Source organism: Eleginops maclovinus, chromosome 4, assembly GCF_036324505.1.
Source record: "Eleginops maclovinus isolate JMC-PN-2008 ecotype Puerto Natales chromosome 4, JC_Emac_rtc_rv5, whole genome shotgun sequence".
Classification (NCBI taxonomy): Eukaryota; Metazoa; Chordata; class Actinopteri; order Perciformes; family Eleginopidae; genus Eleginops; species Eleginops maclovinus.
In genome coordinates this window covers 13,301,491-13,319,347 of record NC_086352.1, presented here as the reverse complement: position 1 = coordinate 13,319,347, position 17,857 = coordinate 13,301,491, and the positions used below count along the sequence as shown (strand labels likewise).

The following is a 17,857-nucleotide window of genomic DNA, read 5'->3' as shown; positions in this document are numbered from 1 at the left end:
GTTATAAAAATCACCTCTGCTTTAATATTTGCTGCAAAGATTAGTAAGTAGTAAAAAAAAAACATGTGTTCTGCATAAAATCTACAAAGTCTTAGCTGCCATTAGCAAATATCTGATATGTTACAGGACTAACAGAGATGAAGAATAGCTGGTTTACTGTATTTTATCGACTATGTACAAGGTTCAAGACTCATGAAAACAAAGGACAGAATAACAGTACAGAAGGAAATAAAGTACAACCAGTAGTGAGTGGTAAAGACAATGAAACGGTTGCAAGCTGAAGCCACGAAGAAAGAGGAGTAGTACATTGAGTAAAAATACACGTTCGACATTTCTAGGACAATTTCTTAAAAAATCTTTAAAACAGAGCATAATGAAAAATAGTGCTATGAAGACACTCAACACTCGTTTAACCTCACCATCTTGTATTGGTTAATGATTTCTTTGTAATGTGTGCAAACCATCCAACAGAGAAAGAAGACATTGACAGGTAAAACCGTAGTTGTAACGTTAAAGGCCCAGAAGAAAGTGACACACAGCCTACCAACCCCCAAATAAGAAGAACAGCGTTTCATTTTAAAAATGAGTCTTTCTGTTCATGTGTGATGAGGGATTTTAAAAAGGTGGATTGTTTATAATAATTGTGAATGTGCATGTGTATATTTCTACAAATAAATCACAAGTGCAAAACAGTGTGTGTGTGTGTACATAATCTACTGGACTTGGCAGTTGTCTTCTTGTTTCTGTTTGGGCTCTGGTGACTGATGCACACTCAGTGAGCGGTGTGCAGATTTCTCTTCACCGTTCGGGGAGAGACAGGGCATGGACCCCAACACCTGTGGAGGAAGAACACGAGAAGATAAGAAGAGTGGAAGAGAAGTGGACGTGAGTTTGTGAACTATACACAACAAAGGACTGTGCCTGGAACTGGACTCCATTGATCACTCTGCTTTATACCATTTATTGGTTATAAAGCAACAACACAATCAGCTGTTTTGAAAAACATGCCATTTGTGTTGACATGCAAATGTATAAGTATTTTGTGTAGCTTGCTGTCGGTATAACTGGCACAGACAAAATGTGTGTGTGTGTTTCTGCTCACCATGCCGTCAGATGTGGGAACAGTCTGTTTGGCAGCGAGTCGAGGACTGCAGCGCTTCACTGTGGTTCTCCTCATGATGAACGGACTGGCCTCCCCCAGAGGAATATCAGCAAACCCTGCAACAGTCCAAATGATTACTTTTCCCGTCATTAAATGTTTTTATTAAATCATTTATATGGTTACACTTACTACAAGTTTGTATACATCTAAATCCATAAGAGGTTGTTTTTTTTTTAATGCACTTTACATCAATTTTAGTGAACCTGAGTTGCAGTTACATTACCTCTCTGCACCAGCTCAGGTAGCCCCTCTGGTTTGAACTCATCGTCCTCCTGTTCAGTTTTTGGTTTGGGTGTAGTCACTGCGCTGGCTTTGATCTTCTTTGTCAGGTTGTGCAGGGCTTCCTGGGCGCTGTCTTTATTACTGATGTCACCGTGACCTCGTTTCCCCTGAGGAGACCTCTGCAGCATTGAAGGAGCCATGTTCTCCATGTTTTCATCCAGTTTTTCCTCGGGATGTTTGGAGTAAGACTTCCTCCCTGAGCGGCGGCGGCGAGTAGCGTCAGCGCTGCTAGAGGGGACGTTGGATTCGTTAGCTGGTTTGCTAGCAGTGAGCTGCTCCAGCCGGGTTGTCAGTGCCTCATTGGTCTCTTCCAGTTTGTGGACTTTAACCATAATGCTGCAGTATTTCTCGATGCTCTCGTCTGCCTCCTTGCTTTTCTCCTCCAGGATTTGGTTAACCTCGTCCAACTCGCTCTTCATCTCCTGCAGCTCTCCGTTCCTCTCTTCTAGCTCTTTGTTCTTTCCATCAAGGGCAGCCTTAAGTTCTTCCACCTCCTTGCTTTTTTGTTGTGACTCTACCATTTTTTCTTCTGCCTCCACCTTCTTCTGCAGCAGAGCAGTCTTCAGGTCTTTCACTTCCTTCTCTGCTTCTTTCTTTAGCTGCTTCACCTCAATCTGCACCTCCTCGCTGCTCTTTACGTCTCCTGTGACAAAAATGAGCCCCATGTTAACAAAATGATTAGTTTGCACTGTCTAGGGAGTAAGACTCTGTTTCTAAATTTATTATGGTCAATTTCACTCTCTCCAATCCAATGATATGTCGTGTTTTGTTTGAAATCGTTAAATTGACTCTTGCATGTTATAATGCTACCATAGCCCTTTTGTTTTTAATCAAAAGAAGCATAACGATACAAACTGATTGTTTAAATTGCCTCTGGATGCTTCAGGCCATCTGACATTGTTTGGAATTATTCGGGTGTTGGATTGATATGAAAACACAAACTAAAGTCTGTGTACAGATAGAGGATTCGGTTTAATCCTGATTTCCTACACGATGTTTTTTAAAATAACATAAAAGCATTTGAAATGCGTTTCCCCACCTGAGCCGTTCAGCAGTTCTTGCTTCTCCTGCTCTAGCTGTTTGCAGGTATTCATCCAGAGACTCATCTTGCTCCGGGCAGAGTCTCTCTCTTTGGACAGACGAGCGGCCTCAGAAGTTAGCTCTGACACCTGAACCAGGAGGACAGACAGAGCTAAGATTTAGTCATGTTCATATAATTCATACCATTATGTCTATTTTAAATTCACTTATTTACTAGGATACATGCTGAGTGGTTGGCAATTTGAACAGGCCTCTCTTCTGCTGAAAGCATGCTGTTGTTTTCCTTTATCCTATTTTGTTGAACAGTGCAAGTACCCAAGTGAATGATGATGTCAAACAAATACTAAGATTAGAGTTTAATCACATACAAGTTAGAGTAAACTGTAAAATGGATTATTTCAGAGTGCTTGTGAGGACATTTGAACCTGTATAGATCTATGCGTTTGTACCTGCTCATTGAGCTTTGCTGCAGACACTTGGGACTCCTCCAGGTCCTTCTCCATAGAAGCAACTGTAGACCGAAGAGTCTGTTGTTCTCCTACGAGTTTCTCCTTCTCTTCTTCTGCTCTTTGCTTCTCTTGTTCCAGGGAGGAAAGGGCTGAAGACAGGTTGTTTTTCTCGACTTCAATCAAAGAGAGGGAAGACTGCAGTTTTTGTTTTTCTCCGTCGATCTTTAGTTTCTGCTCCTCTATTCTTTCCTTCTCTTCCTTCAATGAAGAAAGAGTCTGTTGCATCTTCTGTTCCATCAAGGAGAGGTTAGCCTGTAGCTTTTCCTTCTCGTCAGCTAACAGCCCCCTCTCTTGCTCCAGCCTTTCTTTCTCTTCTTCTACAGATGCAAGAGTGCACTGCAGATGATCTTTCTCCTGTTCCACTGCAGACAGAGTCGAGAGCACTTTCTCCTTTTCTTCTGCCAGACGTCTGTTCTCTTCGTCGGTCTGTTCTTTTTCCATCATTAGAGACGAGATTGATTGTACTGAAGCGTTCCTCTGCTCTGCTTCCTTCTCCAGCATTTCCCTCTCTTCTCCTTTAGCTTTAATCTGTGTTTGGAGCTCTTTTATTTCCTCCTCTAGAGCCTTAATACTGTTCCTCAGGTTGTTACTGTCCTTCTCCCACTCCTCTCCCTTAGAGCGGAGCTTCTCTCCTTCTGTCTGCCACTCCTCCAGAGAAGCCTGCAGACAGGATTTCTCTTCCTCCATCTCCACCAGCAGAGACTGCAGCCTCTCTTTCTCCCCTTCTGTTTCGGCATTCTTATGCTCAAAGGAGGTTTCTCTCTGCAGGGAGGCTTCCAGCTGTTCCTGGAGGTCATCCATTTTCCTTGTTTGCAGCTCAGCTTCCTCTCTCATTCCTTTCTCCAGCTCTTCTACCCTGCATTTCTGTCTTTCCTCTTCCTCTCTTCTATCCACCTCTGCCTTCTCCAACCCTCTCTCCAGCTGCTCCTTAGCAGACTTCAGTTCTTTTATCTCTCTGTTTTTGGTCTCCAGCTCTTTCTCCATGTGTTCTTTCTCAGATCTCAGGCTGTCCAGTGTGGCAGACAGCTCTGTGAGTTTCTCAATGAGTTCCCTCTTCTCCTCCTCTACCTGGGGATCAGGAGGAGGTGAAAGTCACCGACAGAGAACAGCAGAGTTAAGAAGGGAGGAGAGGAAAATCCGGATGGAAAGGAAAAAAGCAGCATAAGAGAAAAGAAAAGAGAAATCTGATTAATATATTGTTTTGTATTTAGAACATATAGATACATAAGAAAGGGCCACATATAGTTAAACACTAATGGAAGTTAATATACCTTTATCATTTCTTCCTCCAGCTCAGCTTTGGCTGTTTCCGCCTGTGTAGGAACATAAAACAGCAGTTTAACACAAACTGAATGTTGCCATTTTACCAAACATCCTCACATGCAAGTTTTATCCATACAACGTTACAATGAGCCATTAGAGTGCAAGAAGGATGTGGTGCTTACTCTTAAACATATATGCATGTTTGAAAGGACTACCTGAAGCACAGCCTCCTCTAGACTCTCATCTTGGTCTTCCTTCTCTCGCTCCAGGACAGCAATGCGATCTTGCAGTGAGTCAGATTTCCTCTGGGCAGCTAGAAAGGTAAATCAACACAGTTAAACCGACACCATCTCACACAACTCAAGAGGTTTTTTTCATTTCAAAAGGATGTTAAGAGTCACCTTTGAGCAGCTCGCCCATCTTCTTTTTCTTCCTCTCGTCTGACTCGATGCGGACCTGCAGCTTTTCAATACCAGTTCTCATCTGCTGGACCTCCTCTTGTGTGGAGTTCAGGCGAGAGGCAATCTCTCCTTTTTCCAGAAGAGAAGACTCCAGAGACTGAGAGAGGCGGCACACTTCTCCCTCTAAAGCCTTTAGGAGAAAGAGGAGTAAGAATCAGAGGTATTTTGGTGCATGTAATCAAAGTTAAAATCTAATTGATAATGCTTTTTAAAACATAACACTTATAATAGCAAGCTTTTTGATAATGGCTTCTCTCAGGAGAAAGAGCTATACTCAACAAGTGACAGCCCCCTCACCTGTATCTTGCCCACCATGGACTCAGTGTTGTTATCGGCCGAGTTGTGATCTTCTTTGATTTTGTCCAGCTGCCCGATCAGCTCCTCTCTTTCTCCGGTCTGATTGGACATTGCCTGCTCTAGTGCCTTAAGCTGCTCCAGCAGCTTTTAAAATGAAGAAAAACTAATTATGTCTCAGCTTTTTAAACACAGGGTCAAGATGTCTGATCACATGAGTATGGATAACCTGCACCACATATTATAAGACACAATATATGGCCCTTGACTCTTTAATGTCACATGTAAATACCTGCTGCTTCTCAGTCTTCAGTTTCTCCATGCTGCATTGAAGGGCTTCATACTCCTTCCTCCCTGCTTTGATGTCATCCTCCAGGATGGAGATTAGGTTTCTGGTGTCACAATTAGTCTTCTCCAGGTTGTGAACTTTCTCTCTCCATTGGCCCAAGGACTGATATAGGTCGTCTCTCTCCTCAGCGCAGGACACAAGTTCAGACCTCAGCTGGGTTGTCTGGAGGAAATGAAGGATTGAGAACAATTATGCAACACTAAAAGGATCAATAAGCTTAAAAAACACAATGTTGTTTTAGTTGTTGACAAGTGCTCACCTCTGTCCTGAGTGTTTCCATCTGCTGCTCCATGCCTGAACATGTCCTCCTCTGCGTCTCCATCTCATTCCCCAGTTTGTTTCTCTCCCCCTGCAAGGTCTCAAGCTCAGACTCCATGCCCAGGATGTGCTGCTCCAGGTTAGCTTTTTCAGAGCGAACCCTCCTCAGCTCACTCTCCTGCTGAAGGAATTTCTCGTCCCAACCACCTGCAGAACCAAGGAAAGTAATCAATACCAACACGCAGTAACAGACATTAAAGCCTGCACATTCCCACATGAATATTTCTGTGCTGGGAAATGTAAGCTGCTACTAAACACATGAAAACAAACTATGGTTGCTCTTTATTTGCAGGCTCTCACAACTGCATGTGTTTAACATTTAGCACCTTAATTAGGATTGATGTTTAAGATCAGTAAATAGTCTGGTATGATGGAGTTAATCCCTCACTTGCAGAAAGATATTTACCTTTGGTCATCTCTAGTCCTTCCATCATCTCCATAACATCAGCCAGCTGGAATTTAGCTGTTTGCAGCTGCTGAGTTAATGTCTCCCTCTCTTCTGACACCCGGAACAACTGAAATTGAGTACACAGTATTAGTATCAGTTATCCTTGAAGTGTAAACTGGTCATTTATTATACAAGTGGTATTCTTTCTACGATTTTTGCTCATACCTGGTCAGCAGCGACTTTCTTTTCCTCCAGAGCGATGCTCAGTTTATTCGCTGCGCCCTGTGCCTGCTCCTCTGTTGCATGAAGCTTTTTCTCTAAGTTTTGAACTTGGACTTCAAGTTCAGAGGTCAACTCCATTCTCAGTGTGAGTTCTGAACTGAGTGAGTCAAACTCTGAGCGCAGGGTCTGGAGTTCTTGTTTTGTGATCGCAGCTGTGTCATCTTGGACCTTGGATGATTCTGAAAATGTAATACAAGACATTTAAACATAAATGTACAGATTTAGAGTTGTACTATGTAGTGTGAATCAGAACGTATCTAAATCAGCATTAAGTCTGACACGGGAAGCTTAACAAAGGTTGTGCCTCTTATATTTGCCCAAGCAATAGAATTTACTGTAGCTTAATTTTAAAGTTCTACAACATTTTTTAAATTATCACTTTAATTAAGTGTGTACGTGTTTATTTAAGTGGCAGAATTGAACGATTTAAGTATTTTGGAGAAAACTTTGAGATTAGTACTATCCTTTGTGTGACACTAAGTAAATCGTAAGAAATAAATCTGTAATTGAAACAGTCAAAAGCACCATTCAGTTACTCACCAAAGGACTCTGACTGTCTGGTCTCACCAATGGATGATGATGGTAGAGAAACCTCACAGATTTCAGGTGTACTTTCAGGGACATCTCTTGGACTACTGCTGTTACCAGGAAGCTGCAAGAAAGAAGAAGAAATTCAAACAATGTCATAATCAATACAGTCGATACGTAGAAGAGACATATCAGTAACAACTATCAAGTCCCCGAGTACATTTATGATTAATCAATAAACGAGGTAGCTCTGTACCCATTAAAGGATCATTACTGAAAATCGAACAGGCTTTGTATTTATTGTCTACCTGTTGCTGCTCCTCATTACAGCTAGTCTCCTCAACATCGGCTACACATGCCTCCCTCTCCTCGTCCAGCGTCTCCTGGATCATCTCTTGCTCACTGATGTCCTCCTTGAACACCAGCTCTGTCTCACTGCCAGGATGAAAGAGATTAGATTTATTGATCACAACAGGATAATGAGGTTTGTTTGTGTTTTTATAAAACGCATTGTACCTGAAGTCCTTGTCAGAATGGTGGGAAAGTTCCTCCAGTTCAGACGCCACAGGGCTCAACTGTTCATTTACTGGAAGGGACTCAAGACTGGCGTTCATAAGTGTCGGCTCTACATCAATCTGTCCTGCTGCTTCCGAGGGGGGGGAAAAACAGATAATTATAACGTACATTTAAAAATGCTTTTTCAAATTAAAAGCAGCAGCCGTTTTGGTTTACACTCACCAACAATACTCAACGTCTCCTCGTTCTCCATGTGGATGAGTTCTTCTCCTGGGTTCTGGCTTCCTTGTGATTCGCTCAGCTGCTGTATAAGGCCGTGTTGCTGGCCCACCTGCTCCAGCAGTGAGTCGTACTGCAGTTTGAACACAGTCAGCTCAGTCTGTAAGCTTGCCAACTTGTGATGCAGCTCAGCCTGCTCCGCCTCAAACCGCTGGTTCCTTTGATACATGGGTTTCAGAAAAATTGTGGAAGTGAACACACATTCATATAAAAAGGAAAGGTTCTAAACTTGATTTAATGTACAGAATTTAAAAGACATTGAGCAGCGACACCCTCTGTATTATATAACTGTCCCGCAGACTTTTCAATAAAGGGTTTGTTAACCCCCGAAAAATGACAAGCAATTTGTAGTCGAAGAAATATCTGTTTCGATCGTATAATGTAACTTTAGTGAGTTATACCGTACCTCTCTCTGCTCTCCTCCTCAGTCACCTTGCCCATCCTCTCGAGCTGCTCTGTAAGTGAAGCCACCTCTTCTTCCCGCCTCTCGATGCATTCTTGTAACAGCAGCTTCTCCTCGGTTACTTGATCCACACTAGATTGTAGCTTGATTTTCTCCTTAGTCAGCTGATTATAATTGTCTTCTAGCTGAAGCTTTTCCTCAACTACTTGATTAAATTTAGTGACGGAGTTACTGTTGTCAGAGGCTAGCTTATTAAGTTGAGCCTCGAGTTGGATTTTCTCCTCATTTATTAGAGTGAGGGTAACATCAAATTGGGCCTTCTCCTCGTGGACCCGTCTCAGAGCTGATTCAGCAGCTTGTTTCTCAGCGGTGAGTTGATTGACCTTCTGATTTTCTTCAGCTAACTGCTGAATTTCGTTCTGCAGTTGTTTGTTCTTCTCGTAAAGCTCATCCAAACTGGTCTCCAGGTGTTTCTTCTCTGTATTTACTTGAATCATTTCAGTTTCAATATTTCCTTTGTCATCTGTTAACCATTTCAAAGAAGCTTCAAGGCTGTGTTTCTCCTGTTGTAACTGGTTAAGATGGTTGTCATTGTCTTCTTTTACCTGTCTGAGAGTTGTCTCCAACTTGACATTTTCCTCTGTGGCGTGACAGAGCTTAGATTCTAAATTAGCAACAGTCTCCTCCAGCTGTTTCTGATGGGCAACGTCCTCTTCCAGACGAGTAATTTCATAGCTCCTCTCCATCAGCTCGTCCCTAGCTGTGACAAACTGTGTCTCCAGTATCGAGTTCTGGGATTGTACCTCCTCTAACCGGGTTTCCAAGACAGAGACCTACAAATGTGTTTAGATTGAATCATATTAGGTATATTTTCTTGCCCACAGATAATCAGGAGCTGGCAAAGATGATGCCAATTTGCTACCTGAAGTTTAGACAATTCAACAAATCAAGCCGATATGAGACATGAGAAATGAGTTATTGAGCTCCAAATGATGAAAGGTTATCTCCACACTAAGTCTACAATCTGTGGCACAAAATGATTTTCCCAGACTGTAGTGTAAGACTCTACCTGGGCTTGGCTGTCTTCCAGTCTAGTCTCCATGTCAGTCATCTGGGTCTGGTTGTGAGTCAGCTGAGCCTCCAGCGACTCTATCGTTCCCCTCAGCTCCTCAACCCGACTTTCAAAAGAGTTCCTGACTGTCTCGTTGTCCTCCAGGTCCATTTGCAGCATCTCCAGCTGAACCTTGATGTGAAAAATTACACAAGCACTTTGTGAAAACATACTTATAACACTTAACCATTTGTTAAGACACTCCAAGGTAACGGTAGCGCCAAAATTCGTCAGCAACAAACCTTGATTTTGTTCATGGCAACCATCTTCTCCTTCAGGAGATCAGATGTCCTAGTCTGCTCTGCCTCAGCTTTATTCAGCTTCTCTTTCAGACTCTTTAGCTCATTGTCTCTCTCTTCTAAGCCGCGTGAAGCAGCAGACAGAGTCGTCTTCATGCTCTTGATCTCTCCCCGTCGAGTACTTGATTCAGTCTTTGCATCATTAACTGTTTTCCTAGCAGCCTCAAGTTTCTCTTTGAGGATCTTCTCTTTGTTGAGGAAATTCTCAACCTCTAAAGCCTGATTCTCGGACTCTTTGCTTGCCTTGTCCTTGAGCTCTTTATTTTCGTTTTCTAAATTACAGATCAGATTGAGTTTCTCGTTCAGGGTGTTCTCCAAGTTGGAATTTATTTGAACAGTAGAGGAGTGACTCGTCTCAAGAGCTTCTAGATGCTTCTTAAGATCAGCATGGGACTGGTTGACCACTTCCAGTTCATTCTTCAAGGCATGAAGCTTCTCTGCTTCATCTTTGCTTGCAGTAAGCTCCTCTTCTAAGGAAGATATCTGCTCCAAAAGGCTGGTGATCTTCTCAGTATGACCCTGCTGGAGGTTCTTCATAAGAAATAGATTGAATTATTATGTGTAGGGATCACAGATCATGGTATATACAGCATGAAAACATATGAAGAACTAACAAACCATAATATTTTTGTGGACTATTTTACCTCAGCCTCTTTCTTCGTCTCTTGAACTGCCTTTTCTAGCTCAGTCGCTTGTTTCTCCAGAGACAAAATCTGAGCTTCAGCCTCTCCGAGCTGCTTCTCCTTCTCTTCTGCGTGGCTCTGCAGATCATTCAGCTCCTCCGCTAATTGTTTGAGCTCTTCTGCTTTCTTCTCAAGCATCTTTTTGTGTTCCTCTTCTTTATCAGACACCGTCTTGATTTGTTTCTGAAGCTCAGCTCCCAGTTGCTCCTGGATCTTTAGCAAATGATCCGTTGAACTGACCTGAAACACAAGGACAAAAGTAAGGGGAAAAAAAGGACAAAAGTAAGGAAAAATTAGCCTACCAAATTTGATCTGCCACTTAAATTAGAAACATTCTGTCAACATACTCTTCTTCTAGAGCAAGATATAGTATCATGTACAAAAGTATGTACAGTAACAAACATACTCATACATAATGTATTCAAAGACAAAATACAGAAAGTGTAAATAAAGTAATCTGTTATAAATACTTTCTATGGCAGTCCAGTTAAACAGACCTGGCTTTTGGTGAGCAGCAGCTCTTGCCGAACTTCTTCCAGCTGCAGCTTGAGCTGCTCAATCTCTTCCGCCTTCGCTGAAACACTCTCCTCACACTGCTTCAGGAGGGCCGCCTTCTCCTCTTGCAACCTGGTGGGGATAAGACACCAAAATAAAGCAAAACATAATTATTATTTACCTAAGGAACCAATGAGGTTATACTTCTATCATAGGATATAGAAACGTATTTTATAGTGGCTAAATCAAATGTACTCTTCATCATGTGATGCAGTTTCAGCAAAAACTTATTTGTGAAGTTTGTCAAAGATTAATTTAAGGGCTGTTTTGTTAGAAAGAATTCATTCAACATAATAATTTAACCACAAATTAACTCCCACCTGGCAGCGTGCTCCTCTTGCTGTGCAGAGGTGCGAGCAAGGCTCTCTTTCAGCTGGCTGATCTCTGATTGGCCTAACTCCACCAGCTGATCTTTGGAGCCAGCAAGGTCACAGGCGGCCTGGTGCTCCTCCTGCAGCTCTGTGATCGTCTTCTCAGCCTGCTCTGCTCGACTCGTCTCCCTTTGCAACCGCAACTCCAGAGCTTTGATCTGTGCCGATAACAGAGTTAGCTTGAGTAAAAACAAGGAATACATTTAATTAATGGCTGTTTATTCTATTGCTTTAGGAACAGCCAGCTTCCAATAGTGGTACTGGGTATCCTGAGCTGTTAAAATGATCAGAATCTTTAAAAAAAGTTTCATAAACGCAGAGGGAATTTTTGTATGATCCTAATACATACGGAAAGGAGGTACATCTTGTTTTCCAATTAACACATTCAACATTTCAAAATGTACTATTAATTGTACAAATACAAATAACAGCAATATAATGAATCACCTGTGCTTCAAGCTGAGCCACTTGCACAGCCACATTCTCCAGGTCTTTGGCGTGCTTCTGTCCGGACTCTGAGAATTGAGACTGGAGCTGGTTGTACTGATGCTCCCTCTCTTCGAACTCGGTGCTCTTGTTCAGAAGTTCTCCCTTCAGGGAATCGATGTGAGCAGACAGACTGGCCTTGTCTCCCTCGACACACGTGAGCTGCTTCTACAATAGCGAGGAGAAAATGTATCAGCCCACAAATTCTCAAAAGGAAATTAATGGCAAATAAATGGACAACAACACATCCTAGGATGCACTAGATGACAGAATGAAAATGTTCACATTGAATGGACTTTCAAGATGTTACTTAAATAATACACAGCTAAAAAACATGTTCTTATCGATGAATATAAACTGTGTATTTTATCTGTCCTAACTCATACTTTAAATGAATTAATTAGAAAACCATACCTTAACTTGATCATTAGCCTCATTCAGCGAGTTGATGCTCTTCTCCAAGTTTTCAATCTTGTCATTAAGGACTTTTTGCACAGCCTCGGTTTCATTAACCAAGGTCTCCTTTTCTTTCTTCCACTCCAGCAGAACTTGATGTTCTTGTTTCAGTTCTTTACTCTCCTCCTGACTCGCAGTGAGATTGGATTTTAGCTCCTGGCTCTCCTTCTCCAAAACGGTCAACTTGTTGGTCAGGATCTCCGTCTCTTGCTTCTGTTTCTGCAGTTCACTCTGAGATCTACATTGATAAATACATCCAAAATTGTAAAGCATGTTAAATATCATAGTAAAGTATTTGTGATTGTCTTTTACAATGTAGCACTGAATTTTGTTCTTGCTTTCACTAAATCTACACGCACCTGTCATGTTTGGTCTCTGCATCAGAAAGGGTCTTTTTCAAATGTTCCAGATCTCGAGCTGAAGTCTGAGTCTGCTGCTCCAGTTTAGTCTGAAGTCTCTTCAGCTCGTCAGCCTGCCCTTCAGATTTCACTTGAGAACAAAAAGCCCAAACAAGTTAAAAACATGAGATAATTCTCTTTAATAACTTCTGCTACTGCCATTTCTATAAGTGACTTACCTTTGAGGTCATCTAGTAAACCCTGGGTGCGTTTAAAGCTCTGATCTGCACTCTTCTTCTCCTCCTCCAGCTGATTAAGACGCCTGCTGCTCTGATCCAACTGAACAGTCACACTGTTCTTCTCTCTCTGCAGCTCCTGGAATTGAAATTTGGAGAGAACATGAGTTAGGGAAAGACATGGAGACCGTGAGGACAAAAATGTGGCAAAAGGAACTCCTGGCAATAGCGTTGAAATTAATACTGCATACCGAAACCTTAACATGTGATCAACAAATTAGGATAAAATATCATGTTGTCTTCAGTTGGCCAGAAATATTTGGAGGTTGGTTGTCAGTGTAGAATTACATGAAGAGGATAATCTATTAAAAGCAACCCACCTCCATTTTCTTGCGGAGTTCCTGCTCTTTGGTCTGACTGACCTGGAGGCTCTGCTCTGACCTCAGCAGTTTCTGTTTGTGCTCCTCCACCTCTCTCTCCATCTGACTCTTTTGAAAGGACAACTGCAGAAGAAGGTAAGAACAGTTAAAATGAGAAGGAACAATTTCACACAAGGGCAGAAAGTCTGAGAAGTGTAATACATAGGTCTCATACAAACGCTCTCAAACCATTGACAGCAGCTGATGCAAACAGCTGGAAATTACATGCTCATATTTGAGAAAAATGTGATCTGCAAAATCAAAGTCAGCGTTTTCTGCGTTGCCAACAGTTGGCAATACCTACATACAGGAAAGTATAGGAGGGAGGCGGTGAGACAGAACTAAAGATGCCATCCTCCAAGTCATTAAACAAAGTTGTGTCTAAGTATGATGTCATTAAAAGTATCATTTTGGTACCCAGTAATATTAGCTGTGAAACATAACGGCAAATAAATAATAACACAACCATGTCCCATCCTCAAATGGTTCAGTGTTGGCTCTGTGAAGAAAGAACGATTAACAGAGGAATAAGGAAAAGATGTTGCAAAGTTACCTTCTCCTGGTCAGCCTGCAGGACGTTGTGTTCTTTTTTAGACTGTTGGATCTCTTGTGTTAGCTTGGTTCTGGTCTGGTTCAGCTGCTGGTCCAAAGCCTGGTGAGAATTCTGCAGCTGAGCTAGCTCCTACACAGAAAAGACAAGAATGTTGTTGATTAAAGTTTTGAAAATAGAAAAGACAATATTTGTTAATCCTTAAAACACAGAAAGTCTAATGGTTTTCTGGCTCCAGGTTGATGCACCTTTTGACTGTCTCTCTCTTGGTCCTTGAGTTTCTGCTCCAGGGCTCGTTTGCTGCTCTCAGCGTTGTGCCTCTGACAGCTCATCTCCTCCGAGACTTGTTTCAGCTTCTGTTCGACTGCAGTACACTAAGGAATAAAAGGCAGAATTGTTGTCAGTCATTCAAATGTTTTCTTCCGATTTTCCCAGGCTTGCGTCCCTTAAACAAGTGTATCGATCAGAAAATGAACATAAGCAATACATCCCATATTAATAGAGTTACCATGAACCAATCATAAAATCCTACCTTGGCTACAACCTGCTGGTGTCTGTCTGTTGCCTGACTCAGCTCGTGGCTGGTCTTGGCCAGGTCTCGGTCTCGGTCATTCAGCTCTTTGCGGGCCTGGTTCAGTTGAGTTTGAAGTTCCTGCAGCTTGGAGGCTTGGCTACGAATATCCTTCTCCTGAGCGGACAGATTCCTCTCCAGCTCTGACACACGGCCACGCAACTCTGAGGAGGAAAAAGTAAAACTGTAAATGTTGCTGCAGGACATAATAGGGATATTTAAGTCAAAAGTATCCAAACACATCTTTCAGAGGTTGTACATGTGCAAAATAAAAGGATACCACCAACACTTTAAAATATATTAATTCCAAATCAAACAAGCATAAACAGTCTACCTTGGTTGAGTGTCTTCAGCTGCTCCATCTGTTGGGAGGATCCACAGGGACTCTGCACTGCTCTGGTAGAGCTCATCCTCTGGCTGGTTTTAATGGGGGTCTCCTCATGGGCATCCCAAAGGGAGGCTCCCCGCCTCTTCAGAGGCGTTTCCATTGCACCCTGGGACTGTCGGCTGTGGGTCTGATCCTGTTGCCATGGGAAAATGGAAGATCCAGCTTGGCGGGCAGCTATGTCCTTGTGGCTCACACTGACTGAGGATTGGTTCAACATCTAGAAGAGAAGAGATAAGTTAACATCAAGGTCTACAAAAAAACAAACCCACATAATAAATATAGGTGATGTACTCACTTTGACCTGCAGCACTTTGAGTTCAGTTTCCAGCCTTTTTCTTTCTTCTACTTCCTGGCAGTATTTCTCTTGAAGCTCATCTACTCTGTTATCTATACAACACAAGAAAAACATTATGTTAGGGGAAACTGAAAAAAACTTGTCAGTAAGATACATATCTTGGCTTAAAAAACAAGTAGATGAGAGGAAGCAATATCACTAACAATTATATTAAAAATCGATCTGAGAGGAAACTATACAACTTGATATCAAATAATTTTGATGAGCAAAAACCAAAAGGACTTGAATTAATGAATAACTAGCACAAACATTGAGACATATGATAACAAAATAAAATACCCTGCTGTCTGTAGGCTGCGGCAGAAACTGGGGTAGGGAAACTCTTCTGTGGAGTAGTGTAGGGCTGAAGATCAGAAGAGGAGGACAAGGTGGAAGAGCCAGTAGGCTGCGAACGGTCCAGTTCATTTTTGTACCTGAGCAGAAGGAAAAACAACAAAGCATGAGTAATTAGTCATTCATAAGTCGGGATCAAACAGGGTACACCTTATTATGTTAAGCATGAATTAATCCGTACTTTACAGTGGAACAGGTCTCAGGAGCAACATTGTTTATTTGTCCTCACTCACTTCTTAAGCTCCTGCTCCAGTCGCTCTATGGTCTTCCTGCAAGCGTTCAGCTGACCGTCCAGGTAGTTCACCTAGGTTTCGGGAAAAAGTCATTTGTTTGTTTTGTTCAATACAGCTGATTTAAAAAATATCTATCTAAATTCAAATTAAAAAGTTATAACCCGCAGTGGATACTTCCGTTCTTTCTCTCATCAGTAACTGACCTGCTGCTCTTTGACTCCGAGGTCATGGACGACCTTTTGACGAGCTTTCTCCAGAGAGTCACAAGACTCTACCAAACATTGGTTCTCTCTTTTCAAAGCAGAAGTCTCAGAACGTTCACCGTCCGCCTGGAGAAAGACAAACATAGATAATTAATAAACAATCTTTCTTTTTGGACATGTGGGAATATTGGGTATCCACTCTCGTAAGGACAATGCACCAGTAATTCATGTAAGGGTTAGAAAAGTTTAAGTTATGTACACCTATTCCGAAGAACTATTTATAATGCATTCCTCTTGAATACTTACTTTTTGTTTCTGTTTTTGCAGGGCAGCCTCTAAGGAGTCCAGCTGAAACTGTTTCTGGTTCCTGTCCTTCTTCAGTTTGTCTAGCTGCGATTCCATCTCCTGGATCTTCTGCAGGGCTTTCCCTGGAAGTCCATCCTTCCACTCCTCCACCACCCAGCTCATGGTTTAAAACCTGGATTAACAGACATGGACTTATTTGAAAGGGGAAAGCAATACTGATCTGCAACTCATTAATGACACTGATATGACCAATAAGTAACATAAGGCTGCTAAATTCTGTATGCATTACAAGATGAAGACAACAAATGTTTTTTTGTGCTTACACAACAATGAACAGGGATAGTTCAAATGTAAAACAGGTCCTGTGTGCAAAACTTAAGTAATTGCTAGGCAGTTCAAAATGTTACTTAGTAAAATACAAAGTATTAGCTTCAAAATGTACTTAAAATACAAAAAGTAAAAGCATGCATTCTGACACATTTCAGAATGAAACAAAAGACATCTGCCAAATGTACTTAAAGTATTGAAAGTTAAAATACTCATTATGCAGAATGGAACTTTTCACAACGTTTTATTATTATTATGGTTATCTATTTTCCGTTTTGTACATGCAAGAGCCTTTTAGTGTTCTAGTTTTTCATACCAGCGTATATAAGTAGTACAGCAATGCATTATACCATATCAATATACCATGTCTTTTATGTGTACTAAGTAGCTAGTAATTATGAGTGTTAAAATAAAATGTAGTGGAGTAAAAAGTACAGTAGTTGCCTCTAAAATGTAGTTGAGTAGAATTATAATGTAGCATTAAATGGAAATACTAAAGTAAACTACAAATGTGTCAATAAAGTACAATACTTAAGTACATTGACTTAGTGACTTTCCAACAATCTCGTCAGGTACATAATGGTAACCAACACGACAATAACAATAGCTTGCCAGGTATGCGTTGATGCATGACATCTCAACAAACACTTAGGCTAAGTTGACGTAAACTTCGAGGGCATCGTTCGCTGGAGTTTAATATTACTTTCAGATAGTTTAATACATCGGTTATACCCAGACAGCCACATTTTACAAAGGTGTTGGCATCGTGGAGTTAGCATTTATCAATTAGCTAGCGTTAGCTAACTAAACGTTACAGTTAACCGTGCAAACGTAACGGACGGTCAAGTTGCAATGGTATTAACTAAACACTGGATAGACACACGTCTGAAATATTAGCTACTGCACTTACCCTTAATATATAAAGAAAGGTTAACGTAAGCAAAGTCTGTTTATGTTTGTCTTAATCTGGCGTTAACGTTAGCTTGGTTGAACATTGTTTGAGCAAACGTTGATTTTGATTTGAAACTAAGCTCGACAATTTAACGGCTGAAACATGTTTATTTGAAACGAGATGAAACATGTGTTGACGTAAACTTGTGGATAAAACGAATCGCTACTATAGTTAAAATTAAAGCAAGATGCACACTTACTTTGGGCGCGTTGCTTCTTTATCTCACAGAGACTGTTTGGGTTGGTCTCTTTGGAACATTCAAACTCACCGGAGGAAACCGCAATTCACTCAGCTCTATGCTCATTGGGTAGTTCATGTGACGTCTGTCATACAATATTTCATGCCCATTGGACAGTTTTGGTGACGTAATTCCTACACTCAACAAGATTGGTTAAATTTCGTTAGTCCACTGTGTGTTGTGACGTTATAATTTTTTTTTACTAATTATATATTCTCTGATTATAAAATATCAGGAGATAAATATTTAAGAACAATTTGGAGTGGTTTCTTAATTTTTTCCGGAGCTGTACATTATTCACAGCTGACCAACGAATACGCTCTGCCTGGTGTATTGATACAGTAGGCACTAAACAGTCAATAAACACTGTAA

At 41.4% G+C, this 17,857-nt stretch overlaps 1 protein-coding gene across 2 annotated transcripts; it reads right to left on the bottom strand.

The window, feature by feature from the left end:
* On the bottom strand, positions 1–17,497 carry cenpf (centromere protein F). Of its 2 annotated transcripts, none has more exons than XM_063882126.1 (38): positions 17,447–17,497; positions 15,969–16,140; positions 15,663–15,788; positions 15,460–15,530; positions 15,173–15,306; positions 14,834–14,925; positions 14,485–14,755; positions 14,112–14,314; positions 13,828–13,953; positions 13,583–13,711; positions 12,991–13,113; positions 12,614–12,749; positions 12,396–12,525; positions 11,995–12,274; positions 11,542–11,748; positions 11,044–11,252; positions 10,666–10,795; positions 10,130–10,408; positions 9,429–10,016; positions 9,145–9,318; positions 8,079–8,908; positions 7,616–7,830; positions 7,394–7,523; positions 7,186–7,312; positions 6,890–7,001; positions 6,293–6,528; positions 6,086–6,194; positions 5,621–5,826; positions 5,305–5,523; positions 5,016–5,159; positions 4,659–4,848; positions 4,473–4,570; positions 4,266–4,307; positions 2,935–4,062; positions 2,484–2,613; positions 1,386–2,087; positions 1,103–1,218; positions 1–836 (listed from the first exon to the last, which is right to left on the bottom strand). In XM_063882126.1, the coding sequence occupies exons 2-38, from the start codon at positions 16,128–16,130 to the stop codon at positions 714–716; spliced, it is 8,427 nt and encodes a 2,808-aa protein (XP_063738196.1). In that variant the 5' UTR covers positions 16,131–16,140; positions 17,447–17,497; the 3' UTR covers positions 1–713. The 2 variants fall into 2 exon arrangements, with proteins under 2 accessions (XP_063738196.1, XP_063738197.1); XM_063882127.1 differs by having other exon boundaries at positions 7,394–7,520.
* Positions 17,498–17,857: the final 360 nt, after the last annotated feature.

What these genes read in the sequence shown, in the direction of transcription:
- cenpf (XM_063882126.1), bottom strand. Translation starts at nt 16,130, where the DNA reads ATGAGCTGGGTGGTGGAGGAGTGGAAGGATGGACTTCCAGGGAAAGCC. An exon ending in TGGAAGACAGCCAAGCCCAG is followed by an intron (nt 8,909 to 9,144) that starts GTAGAGTCTTAC and finishes ACACATTTGTAG; the next exon opens with GTCTCTGTCTTGGAAACCCG. An exon ending in AGAAAGTCGCTGCTGACCAG is followed by an intron (nt 6,195 to 6,292) that starts GTATGAGCAAAA and finishes ACTCAATTTCAG; the next exon opens with TTGTTCCGGGTGTCAGAAGA.